The following is a 24727-nucleotide window of genomic DNA, read 5'->3' on the forward strand; positions in this document are numbered from 1 at the left end:
ACCTCCACTGTGGAGAGCGGAACCTGAACACCCCGCGCAGCCCCCAGCCAGAACTCGGAGCCCCCACCCCAGAGGACCCCTATCAGATACACAGCAGGCCCAGCCACCACAGATGCATGGGGGGAGGGAAAGGACAGGGAGAGAAGAAAGGGAGAGTGAGGGACCCCCTAGTCAACCTCCCCAGGAATGCTCAGCTGTTCCATCCTGCCGAAGCAGGTGGAACCCTACTAACCCATCCTGCGGGGACTACGGGATGCATCCCGGACAGACCCATCACCTGAGCGGTACAGGGTGGCTGTCGGCCTCTGTACACTGTGACTCAGACAGCAGTAGCCCGGTCATATGTGTGCCCTGCAGCCTATAGCTCACGGCCACCACTGGAGCAAACAGGGCATATAGTGCAACCCAGCACGTAGCTAAAAGTCTGCTTACGCTCGATGGCCAGGCTGGGGAGACTACCAGGATCTATATTATCCATCCTGTCACCCAGCCGACTGTTGATAGTAGATCACAGGATCAAAAGAAGTAGAAAAACTCCAGGACCAATGGTCCCAACCGGGAGCCAGGTCCTTCTACACTAGGCATAAAAAAACTGAGCTGCTGGATGCAGTGTGAGGGGTTATAGCCAGTAGGACCACCCCCTGGACGGTACTGTTCAGATTTGCTGCTTTTACATGTTTTACATGTTTCTGCCTAGTCCTCTCCTGATAGAAGGCATGTAACCCTAAGGTCAAGAATAATGGAGTTGTGTCCATCAATGAATGAAAGAGAAAAATTATTTTTCAGAGATGCATATTACTTAATACAAATCAAAGCATCATCATGATAAATACCAATTACCTTTGATATCACTGGCCTGTATAAATGAGCATTACATATTTACTTACATTTTGTTTTAGGACTGCCTTCAAGGAGAATAAGAATGGTAGATCATGATTATGTACATACTCTTTTAATATAATGAGGTTGATTTACTAAAAATTGAGAGTGCAAAATCTTGTGCTTGGTAGCCAATCAGTTTATAACTTCAGCTTATTCAATTAAGCTTTGACAAAAAAATAAATATAAAATAGAAGCAGATTGGTTTCTATGCCAAGCTGCCCCAGATTTTTTTTCACTCTGCAGTTTGAGTAAATCAACCCCCAATTCCTTTTTATAGAAACAACAAGTATATAATAGTACAATATTATTTCAACTTTAGAATGTAAAAAGGAACACAGCACTATGATAATATTCTGGGCCATCAGCCACTGTTTCTTATCAGGCTGATTTTTTTTTTAGTGGATACTGACAGTTACACACATGGTTCTTTACTCCTGATCTCCTACCTGATCCACTCTTTTTTCTTCTCCAGGGGCTCAAATCAAATGCTGGGATCCGAGAACAGGCCACAAAGTCCCGCGGATAGCTGTTTGCTACAAAAACATTCCGGGGGACTTGAGTGATCCCTGTGTTGTCACAGATAATTCGAGACATCGTAACTCTTTCTATTGCACTTTTTTGAGCTGGTGTGAACTGATTGGGCAGCTCATAATAAAACCTGTGTGAAAAAAAGTGATCAGTAATGTAGAACCAGATAAATACATATAATGATACAAAAAAAGGTTAAAGGTTATATATTTACCTGTCTCCATTCCGGGTTCTACGGAATTGGTTTCCGATTAAACAAGCTAATAGTTCGCCCACTCTCCCATTAGGCAACAGAGGTTCTGCAACAGCTCCAATCCAGATGTCAATGTTTTCAGGTGTGCCATATAGCTGCATGAATTTTTTTGCCAGCTCCGTGTTTCTCAGCACCGTAGCCAGTTGTTTAACATTACTAGGTGCGCAAAGGCCACAAAATCTCCTCCATGTATTGTATCCTAATTTTAAAGGAATTTAAAAATACGGGCATCATGAAAACAAACTGCTACATAAGAAATTAAAGGCTAACTTAATGTAACTTAAAATTATAATATATAGGTCATTTAGAGTTTTTTGGTTTATAGTCCTTTTGCTGATTTCTAAATAGAACTCCTAACAGTAAATATGCTAATTCCATATCTTATAAACCTCTTTAATAAGAAGTACAATTGATTTTTACAAACAGTCACCATAAATAAGATCCTAGATCGAGCCTACAACAAAGGACAACTATTCGTGTTAACTTTTTGTGCAGAAGCTTTTTATTTTTAACATCTACCTGGTAGTCCATGATCCCTGCTTCGTTGCATATTAATGGCTCCAAGATCAAGGCCAAGACGTTTGAAAAGCTCAAACAGGTGTTCTCGGAGCTCATCTACCAAAATCTGGTTCTGTCGGTTGAGTTTTGCCCGGTTTGCCATTAGACCACGAAGAAGTGGGTCAACACCTCCTGCAAAAAAATCACAATGTACAAAATCATAAGCTTAAATGAGTAAAGAATGAGTTGTATTTGGGTCATAAAGGTTAAAAGATAGGAATCATTACAATATCAGGCAAGGAGACTGGTAATGTAAAATGGCATAATGCTGATGATATTTTACACCAGCCTTTTGCAACCAGGGTGCCTTCAGGTTTCTTCAGGGATGCTTTGGTAAAATTCCTAAAGATTGCTCAAAAATTGTATACAAGCCATCAGATGGATGACGTCTACCTTTTATTAACACAAAGCTACAGGTTTTCATTGTCAACCATTGCAACCTTCTAGCCACCGGCATCCTAACAACCAATGATGTCATCGGTTGATTAGGGCGACGTCGGGCACAGCATCCTTGTTTTCCCCTCTCCGCCAGCACTGAGGTCACATAAACCGAGTGAGGACAAAAAACGAAGGAAGAAATGTGGAATACTATTCAGTATCAGTGTGCAAAGGTGTATTTGCTTTAAAAGAATAAATCACGTCTAACATTGGGTGTCCTAGAAGTGTGGATGCTGCTGGGTTATGTTTCGTTTACCATCATTTAGAATGGGGTGCCTCGAGATTTTAAAGTGTGCCTTGATTGATAAAAAGAAACACTGTTCTACACAATGGTAAAGCACAATAAAGAAGGTCTAAAATGGGATTGGGGGTATTCCATGCTTTAGGGTTTTTCTATTCTGGACAACCAAATATACCTTCTTGGACAACTCTCCAGGTATTGAAGAAGGTAAGGTGCAGAGGAACTGCAGGCAGGTTTCGTGAGGTCTGATAACGATCCACCAGTCGATAAATGAATGGCTGGATCATTGTGTGCCCCATACGGAAAATCAGACTGAACACATTAGATGCTCCTGGATTTTCAGAATCATCATAGCGACGGTAAGTAGGAACAACTTTGGACATAGAAGAGCCCAATAGCAGGGGCAGCCAGTCTTTATAGTTTATTTTCTGTCAAAGAAAGAAATATTTGGAACTTATTAAAATAAAAATAGTAGAATAATTTATATTGGTTAACATTTTTCAGAAATGCTAGTAATTTAGAACAGAAGATGGCAAAGACTTGTGCATGTTGGTTTGATAATCTTCTAATTGCCAGGGTGTATGGCCTATGCCAATTGTATTACAAATGTGAACTGCTAAAAGTAAACTGTAGCCGGATGCTTAAATCATGTACCTGGTGCTAAATTAGCTCATGTATATTGGCTTTTAAAGCAAAACTAATTCCTTACCTGTGTCAAAGCCCCTATTATCTTTCTTGTTTCCTGGAAGAGTGTTTCTCCTGACCATCTTGGATTTAATCTGCGCAATTCAGTGGCAATGCGGTTGTGTTCTCTGATGAAGATTGTGTGAAACGCAGTCAGACCAGGCTGCTCACTGACTCGAGGATCCCCTGAAGGACAAGCAGATAGTTAACATCATCCATTTTTCATGACTAATATATACAGGGTAATAAGCAGATATTATACAATCTAGCCAGCATTTTGCAGTCCTTTTAAATTACATATTCTCTAAATGAGATGTCTATGGAATCGCAGCAAACCCAACAACTATTACACAAGCATGCTCCCCCCTGTTGTCATCATCAGGAGAGCCATGAAAATTCTGTGCTATCTAGTTAGTGGTTTATACTTTAAGCTAATAAATAAGAATCTTATTTTCCATTGTGCCTGTAAAGCAATAATATCTGCCATATAAGTTTACCCACCAGCTAAGAAACATGGGAGACCAGAGGTTTTATTCGTCTGGAGACAGAAGTCTTCTTCATTCCCGCTGGTGCTAAATGGTAAGTAGACCCGCCCATTATCAGTAAACCTGTTATTAACAGCCATAAGACCAAGCTGATTTTGCCTGTTACGAAGTTTGTTGGCCAACTCATTGGTGCTGCCATACACTTGACTGGCATCGATGTAAGAAGTGAGAATATTCATCTGTTCACGTATAGGGGACTGTGGCACACTGGCTGGAGATGAACGGAAGAGTGGTATGCAGTCAGAGGTATTTCTTATTCGAGGGTCATTAGGAGGGATCTGTGAAATTAAATGCATATGATTAACCATCTTTTTCACCAAATTTAGTTTGCATATTTTATATTCACACATGCATACACATATGTACAGTGTTCAGGTTATCTGGGACAGATAAAGCATTCTGTGTATGTATGACATGTACAAAAGAGGACAAATCAACCACTTCAGCCCCAAAACATTTGCCATTAGAATGATACAAGGGCTATGGTCCACCATTCATAAAAACATGCTAATTTACTGAGGGTGTGAATACATATGCAGCCAATAATTGTCACTTTTTATTGTTTAACAAAAATAAAATGTGTACCTTTAAAGTATTTTCATTAAAATGTAAATCAGTTTTAGTTATTCTATACTGAAACACTGCAAACTGTGGAAATGAATGCCTAATGCAAAGCAATGTATGTGCTGTTTGTTACATCTGGTAAACTGTTTCCAACTCCTTTTATATATAAAAAATGATTTTAATGGAAAGTTACCCTCAAAGGAAAACATGGTAGCTCCTGGACACAGCTGTGCTCACAATCAATGCCTCTTAGAAAGGTTGATCTTGATGGAGTTTCTGGTGCCAGATCAAGATCATGATCAATCCACTGACCCCACTGCATGAACATAAGTGATCTCTGACTGTCTAGGGTCTGCTGTCTCTCTGGAAACTGGATAATGTCATTCGATACAGCCCTTGCCTGAAAAACATGACAATTTAAAGTGTTAAGTACATTATGATGCAGAGAGATTTAAGCACATTTAAAGGATATGTTGAATTAAAACGATTTGCCTAAGTTTTGGATATAGTTGGGGAACCCCTGTTGTGTTTTTACTCCAGCGTAAGAGTCCTTTAGAGAGATCTCCCTTCACTTTCTGTCCTGTCGATATTGTTTACCAGAATTGAAGTGAGGTGGACTCTCCAACAGTAACACAGATGTTGAATCTGAAGATTTTCACATCTTTGCCACATCATTTTATAATACACTATTTATAAAAAATATATAGAGCAGAGCAAATAGTCACCAGAGGCAAAACAAAGCCATTGATTGGTCGATTCCGTGTCCATCCTTGAGGTAAGGATCTTCCATCTTCATACTGGGCTCTTAGCAATCGTGTATAGGGCCTGTTGGAAACTCCAAAATTGGGAAATCTCCTAAAAAGCAAATGGCCAATATTATCATTCTGTTTAATTGTATATAATCACCAACAATTCATTTATTTTATTTGCTCCCTTTTGGTCTGGTAAAAGTACCATTGAAAACATTTTGTAATATCTGTTTTATAAATGCAAAAAAAAAGGGATTTTTATTAACAGCTTACCTGTAAAATCCTTTTCTTGTAGTACATCACGGGACACAGAGCAGCATAGCCATTACATATGGTTATATAGTGTACCTTCAGGTGATGGACACTGGCACTCTCCGACAGGAAGTTCCCTCCCTATATAACCCCCACCCATAGTGGGAGTACCTCAGTTTTGTAGCAAGCAATATGCATCCCAAAATTCCCCATAAGAGGGGTGGGAGCTCTGTGTCCCGTGATGTACTACAAGAAAAGGATTTTACAGGTAAGCTGTTAATAAAAATCCCTTTTTCTTTATCGTACATCACGGGACACAGAGCAGCATAGCCATTACATATGGGATGTCCTCAAGCAATGCTCCATGAGGGGAGGGAGACAACCAGAAAAAAACCAAACAGGAGGTGCCACCGGACAAGAGGAGATTAAACTGCGGCCCGGAGTACCGCCTGCCCAAAAGCTGAATCAGCGTTCCTCCTAACGTCCATTTGATAAAATTTTGCAAATGTGTGGACAGATGACCAGGTTGCTGCCCTGCAGACCTGAGCCATAGAGACCTGGTGATACGCTGCCCAAGAGGCACTTATAGCTCTAGTGGAATGAGCCTTAACCGATAAGGGTGGACTCTTCCCCTTCAGGCCATAGGCCTGTATAATCGTCTGCCTAATCCACTTAGAAATAGTGGCTTTAGACGCTGCCTGGCCCTTCTTGGGCCCTTCTGGCAGAATGAATAAGACGTCCGTCTTACGAATCTGGGCTGTAGCTTCCAAGTAAATCTTTACAGCTCTAACTACATCCAAGGAATGTAGTAACCTCTCTTCCTTAGAAGAAGGTTTTGGAAAAAATGATGGAAGAATCACATCTTGATTAAGGTGAAAATTCAACACCACCTTAGGCAGGAAGGACGGAAGTGGCCGCAAAACGACCCTGTCCTTATGCAGTAATAAATAAGGTGCCTTACATGACAAGGCTGCCAACTCCGACACTCTTCTGGCGGATGCCATGGCCACCAGAAACACTAGTTTCCTAGTCAAAAAGACCAAAGGGATCGCGGACAAGGGCTCAAAGGGCTGCCTTTGCAAGGCCGATAGAACCAAATTTAGATCCCAAGGATACAGGGGAGCTTTAATCGGGGGATTCACCCGAATAACACCTTGTAAAAAGGATTTCATTAAAGAATGGGCAGCCAAAGGTCTCTGGAAGAAGACCGACAAGGCAGACACCTGCCCCTTGATTGTGCTGACCGCCAAACCTTTTTCCACTCCCAACTGTAAAAACTCCAGGATTCTCCCAATGGTATATTTGCGGGGATCCCATTTCCTGGTTTCACACCAGGTAATATATGCCTTCCACACCCTATAGTATATTAACCTGGAAACTGGTTTTCTTGCGCTTATAAGGGTGGAAACGACCTGCCCTGAAAGGCCTCTGTTTCTGAGAATCAGGGACTCAGCCGCCAGGCCGTTAAATTTAGGGCCTGTAAGGCAGGATGGTAGAATGGCCCTTGTGAGAGGAGGTCCGGACGTAGAGGGAGGACCCAAGGCTCCTCTACCGTCATCCTTTTTATCAAGGAGTACCAAGGTCTTCGGGGCCACGCTGGGGCCACTAGAATCGCTGGCTTGCGTTCCCTTTGAATTCTGTGAAGAAGACGGGGTAGCATCCGTATTGGAGGGAAGGCATAGATTAGCGCAAACTGATGCCAAGGGCACACCAAGGCATCCGTCCCGCAGGCCAATGGATCCCTCGTTCGAGAGACAAACTTTGCTACTTTGGCATTGAATCTGGACGCCATAACGTCCACCTCCGGAGTACCCCACTTCCGGCAGATGTCCTGGAACACTTCGGGGTGGAGGGACCACTCCCCTGGGGACATCTGTTGGCGGCTGAGGAAGTCCGCTTGCCAATTGTCCACCCCGGGGATAAAGATAGCTGAGATGCAGGGGACATGGGCTTCTGCCCATGAAAAGATCCGATCTACCTCCCTCTGGGCTGCCTGACTCCTGGTGCCGCCCTGGTGGTTTATATAAGCTACGGCAGTGGCATTGTCGGATTGTACCCTTACTGGGGAGCCCTGCAGAATCTCCGTCCAGCCCAAAAGAGCCAACCGAGCTGCTCGGATCTCTAAGACATTTATGGGTAGGGCTGATTCTGCCCTTGACCATTTCCCCTGTAGGGTTAAATCGTCTAGGACTGCACCCCAGCCCGATAGGCTGGCATCCGTGGTTACTATCCTCCATGAGGGGGGACTGAACGATCTTCCTTTCAGAAGATTTTTTGTGACTAGCCACCAACACAGACTCTGCCTTACCGCATAGGGAAGAGAGAAGGGAAGATCCAAGGCCTGGAGTCTTTTGTCCCAGGCCGTGAGAATTGCTCTCTGTAGCCTCCGAGAATGGATCTGGGCATAGGGCACTGCCTCGAAGGTGGCCACTAGCTTTCCCAACAGGCGCATGCAGAGGCATATAGATGGCCTTGTGCTGCTTAGGACTATCTGGATTAACTCCCTTATCGAGTCCACTCTGGACTGGGGCAGGAAGATCCGTTGTCGTCTTGTATCTAAAATCAGACCTAGATACTCCAACCTTCTTGTGGGCTGTAAGGCCGATTTGTCCCGGTTTAGAACCCAACCCAGGGACTCTAGGCAGTTTACTACTAGCAACACTGCCCGATTTAAGCCGGCCGCTGAGTGGTCGACTACCAGAAGATCGTCTAAGTAGGCCATGACCAGAATGCCCTGTTCCCTTAGGATGGCTAACACGGGGGCCAGGATTTTCGTAAAAACCCGAGGGGCCGTGGCTAGTCCGAACGGAAGAGCCACGAACTGATAATGCCGATAGTTTAGGGCAAAGCGCAGAAACCTGTAATGGCCTGGGAAAATCGGAACGTGCAGGTACGCATTCTTTATATCGATGGAGGCCAAGAACTCCCTTCCTTGAAGGGCGGCCACCACCGAGCGAACGGACTCCATTCGAAAGGACCGGACTCTTAAAAAGCGGTTTAATGACTTTAGGTCCAGTATAGGCCTGACGTCGCCGTTTGGCTTCGGGACAATGAAGAGGTTTGAGTAAAACCCTTGTCCTTGCTCCCCTGCTGGTACTTCCATAATCACTCCTTGAGATAGGAGTCGCTCTAGGGCGGACAGAAGTGATGCCTGCTTTTGAGGGTCGCCTGGAAGTCTTGACGCTTGAAAGTGAGGAGGGGGGAACTCCCGAAACTCCAGCTTGTACCCCTGAGTCACTGAGGACAGAACCCATTGGTCGGTAACTTTGGCCCCCCACAACTCCGAGAAGAACCGGAGTCTTCCCCCCACCCGAGAGAGTGGGGGCGCCCCTTCACAAGGCTGCCTTAGGGGCAGCCTTAACCGGCTTATGGTTCCACGGTCTCTTGTTCCCTGCAGCTTGCCCCTGTGGCCTGTTTGCAGCTGCGCGTCCAGGAGGCCGTCGATACTGCCTAGAGAATGAGGGACCTGGAACTGGAAAGGTTGGACGCTTAAAAGAGGGACCCCGGAACCTTTTCTTAACCGGCAAGAGGGTGCTCTTACCACTAGAGATCTTTTGAATATATTTGTCAAGATCTTCTCCAAACAATCTCTCTCCCTGAAAGGAGAATCCTGTAAGGAGCTTTTTGCAGGGGGTTTCTGCAGACCAGTTTTTTAACCAAAGTAATCTTCTCATGTGAACCAGAAACAGGGATAGGCGGGACGCCTGTTGGATTGAATCCTTGATAGCGTCTACCGCAAAACATAAAGCTCTAGGTAGGTCGGCCAAGTCCTGAGCCTGTTGAGCCGGGAGGTCCTTTAGGGCCTGCTTTGCCTGGTCCTTTAAAGCCTGGCAGACGCCAATGGCAGCTACGGCTGGCTGGACCACTGCCCCCGCTGTGGCAAAGGATGCCTTCAGTAAGGTCTCAAGCCTTTTATCCACAGGATCTTTGAACATGTGAATATTGTCCACTGGACACGTTAAAGCTTTATTAAAACATGATATGGCTGCGTCAACAGTGGGGACAGCCCATTTTTTCGAAAACTCCTCCTCTAAAGGGTACATAACTGCGAACCTTTTAGGAGGCAAAAAAATCCTGTCTGGCTTAACCCAGTCCTGAAATATCAGGTCCTTTAACAAAGGATGAACCGGGAACACCAGGTTGGCTTGGGGCGCCTTTAGGGAGCCCAATGAGGACACAGCGGAAGCCAGAGGCTGAGGCAAAGGCATCTTAAAAGCTGACCGCACCATATCCGTTAAGGACTGAACCCACAGTTTTTCTGCGTGAGAAGCTGAAAAAGGTTCTTCTATAGTAGAATCCTCAGAACCTAAATGGTCCAGGTGATCCTCGGCCTGGTCTCCTGTATCTTCCAATTCCTCAGTGGAAAGGACATCTTCCTCAGGAGATTCAAACCTGGGAGACGGGGACCTAGCCCGCTTCTTCCCGGATAAAGAGGCCGTAATAAAAGCGGCCATCCTTTTTTCAAATCCACCCAAGGTGGAGGCTAACATCTCTTCCGTGACATAGGAAGGAGTTGGTTGAATAGGGCCAGCCGTAGCACCTAGCAACCCCGATGGCTCACCCAGGGCAGCAACCTCCGGATCCTCCGGGGAGGTAGGGGCAGCTGAATTTTGGGGAATATCCTCCGAGCCCGATGGGGAACCCTTTGGCTTTTTAACACCTTTAGCATTTTTAGCGTTCCCTGCACCCTTAGGAGCCATAATAAACAAATCTGAGATACTCCGCTAATATACAACCAACTGTAATAGCTGGAGAAAAACACACATTTAAATAAATGAGGAAAAAATTAGGCTAGGGTAATGTTAGACAGAAACTAAACTTCCCAAAACCTAACAAGAGATAACAATATTGTGCCCCAAGGGCTTAATCACATCTTAATATTGCTTCCCTTAATGCTGGGCTAGGAGAGCACCTAATAATAAAAGTACTCTGACTGCTACTTAGTACACCGGCTTTCTAGAGAAAATATGAGCTTAAACAGCTCTTTAGTAAGGTGTGTACAAAAAAACGGCCACTAGGTGTCACTGTGTCAGCATAACATAGGCAAACCTATCCTGCTCAGCTCAGCATCGCTGCTCCGTGTCCCTTCACAGCCTTCAGCAGACTGACAGGCTAAATAGAGTTTTCCCCTCTGATGTACAGAGGGGAGGGGACTCCCCGGGCGTCCCCCGCCCCCTCCACGCAGCGTCGGCGTGCCCCGCCGTCTATAACAGTGCGCGCGCACGCGCGCGCGCGCGCTCCCGACGCCGCTCTGAAGGAAGCAGGAATCCATGTGGGGAGAGGAGCCCAGGAGCTGCTGGAAGACACACACAGACAACCAGGAAGTAAGTCTTTTAAACCTGACATGCCCCTTTACATCTCATGGAGCAAAACACCTTGTAGCAGCAGCAGCAGTCTACCAGCCCAGCCAGAGGAACAGTATACCTGGGTGTCTGAGCCATCCAGTCATGCAGACTTTGTGGTTTCTCTTTTAGCCCATGCACAGAGGCATAAAAAAGGCTTTACCCCAGAGTCCCCTGTGGGGGGCCTACTGACAAACCAAGTTCCGTAGGCCCCCCGCTTACCTTTCCACGCCGCAGGGTATTGCTCATGCAAGAGGCCCAATCTTCCCCCTTCACCGTGGGTATGGTCATAGACCTTCAGGGACCGGGGTCCAAGTCAGGAACACCACACACCTGGACCTATACAGCACTACTGGCAGCAGGTATCCATAGGTTAAAAACCCAGTCCTGGAACCCAGAGTCCAGCCCTCCAAGGAGAGGCATTATAGGCAAAACCCCATCCACGAATTGGGGCCTGGGTACCGTCCACTTTGGCTATGAAGCACCTTGGACGGATCCGGTCGGCTGGCCCTGGTCCCAAGGACAAACTGCAGGCACAACCTTCAACGTGCACCAACACCTAAGACACTGGCGAAAAAACTGAGGTACTCCCACTATGGGTGGGGGTTATATAGGGAGGGAACTTCCTGTCGGAGAGTGCCAGTGTCCATCACCTGAAGGTACACTATATAACCATATGTAATGGCTATGCTGCTCTGTGTCCCGTGATGTACGATAAAGAAATATCTATTGATCCCATCAGAACTTTTGAGAATAAGGCTGGGTACACTACACACAGATTCAAATTTGGCCCGTTCGGCAGGGAATGGCCTGAATTTCAATCCGGATATGGACCACCGTGTTTGATAGAAGTCCGTCAGTAGATTGACTTCTGTGGAAAGGCCACATTGGAAAACTTTAATTAATCAGCACCTGTAGCCAACTGGCTGCAGGCGCTAATCAGTGTATTCGGACAGCAGAGAGTCCACAATGTCAGAATACTGTTTCACAGCAGGGAGGATTTTTCTTTTCACCTTGCTGGTGTGAATGAGGGAATCCATTCGTTTTTTTCTTTTAGCCCACCGACTGAACAAAATAAATAAATAAATAAGCCTGTGTACACAGCATTACTTGTGAAAACTGTCTGTACACTTTACTTGTGTTACAGCCTTATCAGTAACATTGTTCCCAGTTATCACTGTGCACTAAATAACATTTTCATGTTATGAAGAAAAAGAGGGGTGTGTTATGTAGTCCTGTCCTAGAGTTACAATGCAACTCTTCCACTAATATAGTTTGGTGAGTGAGAACTGTCACTATAGGATAGGAAGTGTGTTACTTACAGGTTCACCAGGCAAAAACAAAGGGAATCACCAAAAAGAATGAAGTCACCAGGACTGGTAAGCTGCAATATATTCCGTTTTTTTTTTTTTTGTTATTGACTTTTGATACACATAAATGCATAGTATTCACATTTATTGGACCAAAACAGAAAAAGCTTAAATATAGCATTGTAGAAGGTTGTCGCATGTCAACAATGGCAATCAACCTTCTGAACTTACCGTATATTATTTTTATTTTTTTCTCTATTGATGGGAAAATCATTTGTAAACCATACTAAAACCTCATTACTGTACATACATAGAGGGCATGGCTGTGACATTCCTAGCTTCAGAATCTCAGGTGGAAAAATAATTGTCACATTCAATTTTTTTTTTATAAAAGGCCATATTAAAGTAATTGTATTCAAACATCGGTGATGCTACAATCATTCAGTAGCTACAGTAGTAGTAACGTTTATATATAAAAAAATAAAAATAAAACATTAAAAACTTTATACTCAAACCCTGGACATGTTATATTTTGTCTGTCGGGTAGAGCTGCCATAACAGCTCATTTTCTTTCTCCCACCTGTTGTTGCATTCTCCAGTGAAGGTGCGGTATTGATCATTTGCACAATTCTTTGGAAGAAGCAGAAAAGCATAGCCAGAAGCCTTGTGTAACATGTCCAGTTGATTTACTGTCAGCAAGTCTAGAGGATAAAATAATTCTGTTAATTATGAAAGCACCTAAACTTTTAGATTTCAGTAGTTCCTAACAAACTATTAAAATCCAGTCGCACAACCAAGACAGACTAATTAACTCTCCATGCAACAATGTCAGCATTTTTTTTAAACGATACCTGAAATATTGAAGGGTCTGCTATAAAAACTTGTTAACTTCTCCGTCAGAAGGTCATAGGTGGTCTCTATGTAGTCAGCAGCTCGGATGTGATTTCTGCTTGAGGCCACAGGCTGCTTAAAATATGACATGACCTCAGAAGGGGTGATAGAGCCTGATCTCAGTCTTTCTTTAAGTCTAAAATTATAAAATGTGCATGTTATTATTGCCAAAGTTTTCGTTGTTCATTAAAATAAACTTTTAAAATACAATATATGCTCACCGCAGGCCTATCCACAACCCATGTAAAGTCCTGAGTAATTGTACAGAAATAAGTATCCAATTGGCCATGGATCAGACATAACCCGAATTATGAAGAAAAAGACTGCCGGGACTACTCTTGTTAAAGTCTTGCGTTTACTAGCTAAACATGCCTATTTTATGAATGCTAAGTTTTCTAAACAATTTTTTTAGCCCTTAGCCCTGATTCACACTGCTGCGACTCGCTATGTGACTTGCGACACATAAAGAAGTTGCATTACAAGTGAAAACAAATTTATTACAAAAGCAGCCATTCCAATCAATCTGACTCGTAGCAACTTTTAAAAAGGTTCCTGCATTACTTTGATGCAACTTAGAGTCCCATAAACTCAAATGTCTAATGAAAGTCATAAGCACGTTGCACTGCATTAGTCACGCTGGAAAGGGCACGACAATGGGGTTGCAGCAGTGTGAACCAAGGCTTAGTGCTGATGTTTTCATCTAAATATAATTATACTTTTATGAAAAATTAAATAAATTCTTTCTGCTGCCTTTCAGAAATGGAGGTTGTGCCCTTAACAATAAGCCAATGCTAAAATCCGTTGCAGTTGTCCCACGACCTCTGAAAATATATTTCTAAAAATCATAGTACTGTATATGCTAATAATGAACTTAAGGTAAGCTGATATATTAGTTCATCAATACAATTTGCAGTGGTGAAAAAGGGAACTTACACTTGGCGGGTATGTTTGTAGGCTGCATCCACAAGTTTCTTTGCTTGCTGGAGTGAATCCAGGATAAAGTTGTTGTCCAACTCTTCCACTCCATCTAGAAAGTCAAACATGTAACCATTCAGAAGACAGGTTAATATTGGATCAGTGAATATTAGCAACCAAACAGCAGTAGTCTTTAACTGCTCTGGTCTAAACTGACATAAGGTTACATAAGATCACTTTAATATTGTAGATATTGTTTTTTTTTGTTTTGTTTTTTTCCCCACATAAATAACAGTAGGGAATGTCTAAAAGCCTGTAATTTTTCTGAATTTTTCTTATTGCGAATTCTCCTTACTTCCTGTCCCAGAGACACAACAGAAGTGAAAGATATTCCCCTTACAGGCAGAACAGATGTCCCATTAGGTAATTTCCCTTCACCTCCTTACGACAATCAGAAATATAGGGGTTGAATTTCCCCAGCAATAAAACCTAACAAAGGTTCTAACCCCTCTCCACTCTATCGAATTCTAAAATAAAAACTATTGGCTTCTAATATACTTTAATTGCTATATTCTACTGCATTGTTATATTTTTATTAGGGCTGTGGAAATTAACGATTAATTCCTCGATTAATCGTTAATTTCTTTGATCGATCAAAATTATTTTGATCGGTATGATCCGCGGATTGAGCTCCGCAGTCTCGCCCATAGGAAAGGCCACGGCTTCGGCCTAGCTCTGGAGCCATCTGACATCATCATCATCCGCCTGTTGTGTCATCTGTGTTTTCTGTTGTGCTTTCTATTCTGGTAAGAGCAGAGAGATGTGGACATTACAGGGGAGATGTGGATATTACAGTATGGGGGGAGATGTAGACATTACAGCATGGGGAGAGATGTGGACATTACAGTATGTGGGGAGATGTGGATATTACAGTATGGGGGGAGATGTGGAAGTTACAGTATGGGGGGAGATGTGGATATTACAGTATGGGGGAGATGTGGACATTACAGTGGGGGAGATGACGTGGATATTACAGTGGGGGAGATGTCTGTGGATATTACAGTGGGGAGATGTCTATGGATATTACAGTGGGGGAGATGACGTGGATATTACAGTGGGGGAGATGACGTGGTTATTACAGTGGGGGAGATGACGTGGATATTACAGTGGGGGAGATGTGGACATTACAGTGGGGGAGATGATGTGGATATTACAGTGGGGGAGATGACGTGGATATTACAGTGGGGGAGATGACGCGGATATTACAGTGGGGGAGATGATGTGGATATTACAGTGGGGGAGATGACGACATTACAGTTATAATTAATCGAAATTAGTTGATTAATCGATTCAAAAAAATCGATTACGGTAATTTAACACGAAAATTGTAATCAGTAACAGCCCTGATTTTTATCTATTAATAGACAACCCTAGAAGCGTTTTATGGCTGCTTTTCTTAATCTGATTATCAGAGTAAGCAAACCATAAACAATATAAATTTACACAATAAGGCTTCATGTACACTGCTGCTGGTAAACGGACATTAAAGCGGAGTTCCACCCTCTTTTTTAAGTCCTGTGCATTGCCTGCTCCTATGCCACCTGAAACACATTTGGCACATTATTTTTTTTTTGGTTTTGATACTCACTGTGTTGTTGATGATTGAAAATCGCCCCCGCCGCGGCGGGAGGCTGAGCTACCCCCCCCCCGCCGCCGCCGCTATACCTCCTGGGAGATCAATTCCAGCATTAGGATTCTCGTCCGTCGAATCGCGGGGCTCTACCGCGCATGCGCGAGTGCAAGCCGCACTTGAAAACCTCGAGCAGGCAGAGGGGGGCGGGGGAGGAGGCGGAGGGGGGAAGGCGGAGGGATGTTATTACCACAACGGCCCCGCCCACCCCCACGCCCAGAATGCACGCTTGTGCTGTATTATAGATTTGAGGGGGCGGGCAGAGGTGGAGAGTTGCTGGGAGGGACAGATGCAGCAGAGCTTGGCGAGGGGGGAGGGGGGGCGTGCAATAGCAAGTCACCTGTGCAATGTCATGTACCCCATACAAATAATTGTTCTGCCGGCAAACGCAGCCACTGTACCAAACACTGTGCCCGTCAAATGCATCCACTGTGCCAAACACTGTGCCCATCAAATGCATCCACTGTGCCAAACACTGTGCCCATCAAACGCATCCACTCTGCCCGTCAAGTGCATCCGCTGCGCCCGTCAAGTGCATCCGCTGCGCCCGTCAAGCGCATCCGCTGCGCCCATCAAGCGCATCCGCTGCGCCCATCAAGCGCATCCGCTGTGCCAAACACTGTGCCCGTCAAACTCATCCACTGTGCCCGTCAAGTGCATCCACTGTGCCCGTCAAGCGCATCCGCTGCGCCCATCAAGCGCATCTGCTGTGCCCGTCAAATGAATCCATGTAGCGGGGATCGATGCGGTGTGCTGCAGTGTGCAGGGACCGATGCGGGGTGCCGGGGCCGATGCGGGGTGCCGGAGGCCGATGCGGGGTGCCGGGGCCGATGCGGCGTGCCGATGCAGTGTGCTGTGCCGGGGCCGGTGGGGGGTGTGTCGGGCCGATGCGGGGTGCTGTGCCGGGGCCGATGCGGGGTACAGGGGCTGATGCGGGTTGCTGTGCCGGGGGCCAATGCGGGGTGCCGGAGCCGATGCGGGGTGCCGGGGCCGATGCGGGGTGCCGGGGCCAAAGCTGCACAGCACAGGAATGGTGGGAACCCCTCATAATGAGCACAGCAGGAGTACAGCCACAGGAAGTCAGTGCAGGGATGGTGGGAACCCCATATGAAGGGTTCCCACCATCCCTGTGCTGTGCTCATTATGAGGGGTTTCCACCATTCCTGTGCTGTGCTGACTTTCTGGGTTTGTACTTCTGCTGTGCTCATTATGAGGGGTTCCCACCATCCCTGTGCTGTGCTCATGAGGGGGTGGTTCCCATCATCCATGTGCTGTGCTAAGTTCCTGGGTCTGTACTTCTGCTGTGCTCATTATGAGGGGTTCCCACCATTCCTGTGCTGAGTTCCTGGGGCTGTACTTCTGCTGTGCTCATTATCGGGGGTTCCCACCATCCCTGTGCTGTGCTAAGTTCCTGGGTCTGTACTTCTGCTGTGCTCATTATGAGGGGTTCCCACCATTCCTGTGCTGAGTTCCTGGGGCTGTACTTCTGCTGTGCTCATTATCGGGGGTTCCCACCATCCCTGTGCTGTGCTAAGTTCCTGGGTCTGTACTTCTGCTGTGCTCATTATGAGGGGTTCCCACCATCCCTGTGCTGTGCTCATTATGAGGGGTTCCCACCATTCCTGTGCCGAGTTCCTGGGGCTGTACTTCTGCTGTGCTCATTATCGGGGGTTCCCACCATCCCTGTGCTGTGCTCATTATGAGGGGTTCTCACCATCCATGTGCTGTGCTCATGAGGGGTTCCCATCATCCCTGTGCTGTGCTCATGAGGGGTTCCCATCATCCCTGTGCTGTGCTCATGAGGGGTTCCCATCATCCCTGTGCTGTGCTCATGAGGGGTTCCCATCATCCCTGTGCTGTGCTCATGAGGGGTTCCCATCATCCCTGTGCTGTGCTCATGAGGGGTTCCCATCATCCCTGTGCTGTGCTCATGAGGGGTTCCCATCATCCCTGTGCTGTGCTCATGAGGGGGTGGTTCCCATCATCCCCATGCTGTGCTGAGTTCCTGGGTCTGTACTTCTGCTGTGCTCATTATGAGGGGTTCCCACCATCCCTGTGCTGTGCTCATTATGAGGGGCTCCCACCATCCCTGTGCTGTGCTCATTATGAGGGGTTCCCACCATCCCTGTGGCTGTGCTCATTATGAGGGGTTCCCACCATGCCTGTGGCTGTACTCCTGCTCTGCTCATTATGAGGGGTTTCCACCATCCCTACAGCCCCGGGAAGTCAGCACAGCACAGGGATGGGGACAACCCCTCATAATGAGCAGAGCACAGGGATGGTGAGAACCCCTCATAATGAGCAGAGCAGAAGTACAAACCCAGGAAGTCAGCACAGGGATGGTGGGAACCCCTCATAATGAGCACAGCACAGGCATGGTGGGAACCCCTCATAATGAGCACAGCACAGGGATGGTGGGAACCCCTCATAATGAGCACAGCACAAGGATGGTGGGAACCCCTCATAATGAGCACAGCACAGGGATGGTGGGAACCCCTCATAATGAGCACAGCACAAGGATGGTGGGAACCCCTCATAATGAGCACAGCACAAGGATGGTGGGAACCCCTCATAATGAGCACAGCACAAGGATGGTGGGAACCCCTCATAATGAGCACAGCAGAAGTACAGACCCGGGAACTCAGCACAGCACAGGGATGATGGGAACCACCCCCTCATGAGCACAGCACAGGGATGGTGAGAACCCCTCATAATGAGCACAGCAGATACTATTAGTCCTCTTTAAGCGTCCAGATTTTTAAATTCATCATAACGAATGTTGGTAATTGTTATGAAAAGTGAACGAATCTAACGAAAATTCGTATTTCCTACGAATCCAAATTGAGTTTCGGGCACAAAATATGAAATAACGGCTAATGCGAAACGGAACTAAACAAAATGGATTTATTGACAGTGCACATGTCTGGTATATGTATACACACCACATATATAACAAGATATATATATCATCTTGTTATGTAGATATATCTGCACAAGAACAAATTATTTTGTATATTTACTGGTTCCTGGAAGGAGGGGGGAGGAGAGGTTTGCATAGATAAGGGGTGGTAACTTCCTCTGACACTCTCGTTGCTATTGAAACCTGATCTGAAACCATTACACCGCTTGTGTAGCACTGAGCATGTGCGAGTTTTGCAAGGCTGAAATCCAGGAAGTCATACAGTCTGGCTTCATGATGCCCACACTTAAGATGGCCCCAGTCAATTTCTGTTTTATAAAGTGTCTAAATGCTGTAACAACCTAACAAAACGGACCTTAGTTTACAGACTAACTGTAGTAGAATACATTAAGCTTGTGTAATACAGGGGTATTTATATTTAAAAAGTTTTATATTTAAAATTGTGGCCGGAACTCCGCTTTAAGGAGCAGTTGGACGTTTTGATCAGCTGGCCCTGAACTCCCCTCTATGTTATTTTATCATGACATGTACACAGGGTAGTTTATAGTAATTTCTAGGCAGTTGAGTTTAGAAGCATTTTTTTTAAAGCAAAAAAATGCGTTTCAGGACGGATGTTCAGAGTGATTTGAAACGGCAAACGCCTGTAACAGCTTGTAAATGCATGTTAACTCGCGTTTAGCCGCATTTTGTTTACAGGCGTTTTACATTTTTGACTATTCAAAAGAAAAAAAAATGCTTCTAAACGCAAAACACGGCATGTAAGCACGGCAAAACTGATGTTTTTAAGCGTCGGTTACTATATGTCAAGTTAAATCGTTCAGAAGAGGTTGTAAAACGTCCCGTGTACATTAAGCCTAAATCTGATAAAAGGAAACATAAGCAATACGTATATTACCTCCAACATACATACTTATCTCCGACATCTATTTGCCAATTTTTTTTATTTTATTCTCATATTGTACCACAAAGGAAGTAAACTCACAACGTAACTTTGATCTTTTGTTACCCAAGTGTATGATTTCCATTTTAGTATAAAAAATAAAAGAGCACTTAAATGTAAATTTTTATTTTGAACGAATTACCAAATATTTGAATAAAGTTTATATCCTATTTCAATGCAAACATTGCACTTAAAATAATAATACATGGTATATGATTCTATATCTAAAAGACAAGCTACATCTTTAAAACTTTAAAGACAATTTCAATATCATGGAATTTCATATTTAATTTAAAATACTGTCCTATAAGGGGTCAGTCCACAGAAACCTAATCATGTAGGTTTTGGAGGACATTAACCACTTGCCGCCCGCCAATGACAAATTGACGTCGGCAAAGTGGTTGTAGAATCCTGACCGGACGTCATATGACGTCCTCAGGATTCTGAGCCGTTGCGCGCCCCCGGAGGCGCGCATCGCGGCGATCGTTGTTGCGGGGTGTCAGTCTGACACCCCGCAACACCGATCTCGGTAAAGAGTCTCTCACGGAGACTCTTTACCACGTGATCAGCCGTGTCGAATCACGGCTGATCACGATGTAAACAGGAAGAGCCGTCGATGGCTCTTCCTCACTCACGTCTGACAGACGCGAGTAGAGGAGAGCCGATCGGCGGCTCTCCTGACAGGGGGGGGTCGCGCTGATTGTTTATCAGCGCAGCCCCCCCTCGGATCGCCACATGGACCACCAGGGAAGCCCACCCTGGACCACCAGGGAAGGGCAGGAAGAAAAAAAACGGGGCAAAAAAAAAGTCTAAAAAAAAAAAAAAAGTTTGAAAAAAAAAAAAAAAGTTTGAAAAAAAAAAATAAGTCTGGCAAAAAATAAAGATGCCAATCAGTGCCCACAAATAGGCACTGACTGGCAACAAAAGGAAAACAGTGCCGCCCCACAGTGTCCATCAGTGCCGCCCCACAGTGTCCATCAGTGCCGCCCACAGTGTCCATCAGTGCCGCCCCACAGTGTCCATCAGTGCCGCCCCACAGTGTCCATCAGTGCCACCCCACAGTGCCCATCTGTGCCACCCCACAGTGCACATCAGTGCCGCCCATGAGTGCCCATCAGTGCCACCCATGAGTGCCCATCAGTGCCGCCCATGTGCCCATCAGTGCCGCCTATGTGTGCCCACCAGTGCCGCCCATGTGCCCATCAGTGCCGCCTATGAGTGCCCATCAGTGCCGCATATCAGCGCCCATCAGTGCCGCATACCAGCGCCGCCAATCAGTACCACCTCATCTGTGCCCGTCAGTACTACCTCATCGATGTCCATCAGTGCCATCTCATCTGTCCCACACTCCATTACAGTCCTTTAAGATCTCCAGCTCCTTTTAATCCTGTGTCTGCAGACCTCACATTATCTCCAAAACCAGGAACCAGTTCAGCCCATGATATAACTTATCCTCCTCAACCATCCTCTTTGGTTATGAAAATTGACTCTGAACCAACTAACACTATACCATCCTTATTAACAACTCCAGTTCCGCCTTTTTTAGTGACAGCCCCCCTGTCTTGCCCAAAAAGAAAACTAGATACAGAGGCAGAAGAGGGGGCAGAAGGAGACGCCAAAAAGAAACGAAAAGTACGACAACTATAAAAATCTTTAATCTATCTGACCATAATCTTACTACTTCCGAAGAGTCCCTGTTAGCTCGAGGCCTCACCTTTGCACCCATGGCCCCACCTAATCCGTTTACCCTATTTTTAGATCTTAATAGGTTTATTCGGAATATTACTGTTAAACGTTTCTTTAATTTAAAAACTGCCAAAGCCACACTGGATACACCTTTTACTGAAGCTTGTCTTACTAGTCCAGACCTTTTTCAGAACTGTAGTGTTCCTGAAAAAATGGCTCTTGATCACCTTGAACTTCTGTACACTGAAGATTCTGACGATTATGTCGAATTGCTTACCCAACATCTTTCTACATCCCCACCAATAGTACAGACCAAATTTAGACCTAAATCTATATTCTACCCTACCTATTCAAAAGGGCCCTTTATACAGAGTTTTTACCAGGTAGTCTATAGTGACATTTTACGTATGTGTGAACAAACTGCCACACATAAGAACTCTTCTAATCTTTCAGTAGCAGAAAATTCAGCTCTGAAACGACTAACCGAAAACAATTCTATTGTTATACGTCAAGCTGATAAAGGTGGAGGCATAGTTATTCAGAATTTGACTGACTATCAGGTAGAGAGCTCCCGTCTCTTATCTGATACTACCACTTACCGTAAATTGACAACTGATCCACTGGTGGCTTTCTCTGAAGAAGCCCACGATTTAGTTAATGCAGCAAAAGTGGAAGGCCTGGTGACAAAAACTGAAGTGGCCTTTCTACTTCATGATTTCTACAAGAGACCGTACTTTTACCATTTACCCAAAGTCCACAAAAATCTATCCAATCCCCCAGGGAGACCCATAGTGGCAGCAATGGAAAGTGTCACTAGTTACTTTTCGATCTATATAGATCACTTTTTACAACCTTTAGTGGCGAACCTCCCTTCCTACATCAAGGATGGTACACATCTACTCCAGATGCTACAACCCTACCAATGGGAAAAGTCTTACCGTTGGCTTTCCCTGGATGTAGTATCATTATACACTTCGATACCCCATGAAGTGGGTATACTAGCAACCCAATATTTTTTAAACAAAGATCCCTTGCTGAATCCCCGACAAATTCATTTTTTATTGGATCTGCTAAAATATTGTCTCACACACAACTATTTCGAAAGTGATGGTGAGTTCTTTATACAGGTTCAAGGAACAGCCATGGGAGCCAATTTTGCACCTAGTTATGCAAACTTAACCATGGGCTACTGGGAACTCCACCACATATGGTATAACAATCCGTTTGCCTCTCATCTTGTATTTTTCGGTAGGTACATAGATGATATTGTTATCATCTGGGATGGTCCCGGTGAGCTAATCCCCAAGTTCCTGGAACACTGTAATTCCAATACCATGGGCCTTTCTTTTACAGCAGTCACTGATGACAAAACCCTAGCCTTTCTAGATCTGGAGCTTTCATATGACAATACCACCATTTGTGCCCAAAATTTTGTGAAACCCACTGCTGGGAACTCCTTCTTACATTATCGGAGTTGCCATCATCCCCGTTGGCTAAAGAATATCCCGAAAAGTCAATTTTGTCGTCTTAAACACAATTGTACTAGACATAAGGACTATATCACCCATGGCCAAAAATTGAAAGACAAGTTTTCTGAAAAAGGATATCCTGTTGACCTCATTGAAGGTGCCTTCCAACATTATTCACACACAGAAGTAATCCCTAGAGCACACAAGACACAGGACGAAAAAGAAGAGTCAACACCCATAGTGCGTTTTGTTACACAATTCCATAGCCAATTCAGACAAATGGAAAGGATCCTTGCCAAACATTGGCCTATCTTAAAAGAAGACCCACATCTGAAAACTTCGTTAGCCGAACGCCCTATAGTAAGCTATAGAAGAGCCAAAAACATAAAGGCTAGTATAGCGCCTAGCAAATTAAAGAATAATAACAAAAAACGCAATAGTAACACCGCCTCTTTGACTTTCTTTCACATTAAAGGGATGTACCAATGTAAAAAAGCCCGTTGCCTTACCTGCCCTCATGTAACTCATCGACAGAAAGACTTTATTTGTAAAGGAAAGCAATATACCCTACCAGATTTCTTTACATGTTCCTCTGAATATGTGGTGTACTGTCTCACCTGTCCCTGCGGCCTCTTCTATGTGGGCCGTACCATTCGGACATTAAGGAAGAGGTTTGGTGAACATCGGAATTTCGTCGAAAAAGGCCTAGAAAAGTACAGTGTTGCTAGGCACTTTAAAGAGGCCCACCAACAATCCTCTTCAGAACTTCGAGTTTGGGTCATAGAGGCCATATCTAGACTTCTCCCCCAAGCCGAGAGATACAAAAAACTTTGCGAACGCGAAAATTATTGGATCTTCACCCTAGACTGTCTATCGCCTCGAGGCCTGAACGAGGGACTAGAAATTAATATCTTATTGTAATACCTTTATTTTAGTATAACATTTTCTAACTATTTTTATCAATTTTTATCCATTTTTTAATCAATCAATTTTATATAATTTTTAATTGATGATTATTACTATTATAATTACATTATAATATATTATAATGTAATATATTGTATAATACAATATATTTCCTCTTATATCACACAACTTATTATATATTCTTATTATTGTAATCATTTTTAACAAATTTCGTAGTATTCCTTTGTGAATTGTTAATTCAATATAGCCCCGGATTATCTCATCCTAATGTTCTATACCTTTCCAAAATCAAGTCTGGATTACATTAATTTTCTCTTTTCTTTTTTCTTATATTTTTTCCATTCATTCCCACAACCTCCTAGTGTCTCATTTACATTGATATGTCTCATGAGTAAGTCTTGTATATAGTTACACATTTACCCATGTAGTATCTATTTATGTACATCCCCTACTGGCAGTCCGTCTCATAGAATTAACTTTATTGTTCCAATCCAGTTTTTATCTCTCAAATATGTTACAACACTATAAATTTTGTATGCTTATGTTTTTCTTATAATATTTCTTTGTGAGACTTCCTAAAAATAATGTCCCTATTGATGTACGTTTGCCTGCTTTTCGATTCCCCGCTATGTCAAGCTGATTTCCGGGTATGGTAACATTAACCAATCAGCTCCGCCTGAGCTGTTCTTTTATCCCTCACCAAAGATGGCCCCCATAGAGCCTGACGAAGAGACACGCATGTCTCGAACGCGCGCATCACCCTGAGGTTTCACCCGGAAGTGACGTACGAAGTGACGTACGACTGGTTTGCGCTCCACGGCTGCGTTCCACCGCGCCGAAGGTGGCGTCTCTGTTCCCCCAGTACTTTTGCTGCGATACCATCCGGGGATCCCCTGAGACACCCCCCACGGCCATCATCGTGTAGATAAACCATCACGCTGCC

The 24727-nt window shown here is 44.6% G+C and overlaps 1 protein-coding gene across 1 annotated transcript in view; it reads right to left on the reverse strand.

Moving 5' to 3' along the window:
- LOC120927532 (myeloperoxidase-like) overlaps positions 1-24727 on the reverse strand; it is a 34002-nt gene that overhangs the window by 7621 nt on the left and 1654 nt on the right. Inside the window, exons 3-13 of the mRNA XM_040338274.1 lie at positions 14171-14264; positions 13198-13373; positions 12927-13047; positions 5419-5548; positions 4887-5093; positions 4086-4407; positions 3610-3770; positions 3076-3328; positions 2183-2353; positions 1625-1862; positions 1329-1540 (exon numbers count right to left, since the gene is read on the reverse strand). Coding sequence (XP_040194208.1) covers positions 1329-1540; positions 1625-1862; positions 2183-2353; positions 3076-3328; positions 3610-3770; positions 4086-4407; positions 4887-5093; positions 5419-5548; positions 12927-13047; positions 13198-13373; positions 14171-14264 — 2085 coding nt within the window. The remainder of the gene's footprint in view (positions 1-1328; positions 1541-1624; positions 1863-2182; positions 2354-3075; positions 3329-3609; positions 3771-4085; positions 4408-4886; positions 5094-5418; positions 5549-12926; positions 13048-13197; positions 13374-14170; positions 14265-24727) is intronic.

This window comes from Rana temporaria, chromosome 2 (genome assembly GCF_905171775.1).
Source record: "Rana temporaria chromosome 2, aRanTem1.1, whole genome shotgun sequence".
In the NCBI taxonomy this organism is placed as follows: Eukaryota; Metazoa; Chordata; class Amphibia; order Anura; family Ranidae; genus Rana; species Rana temporaria.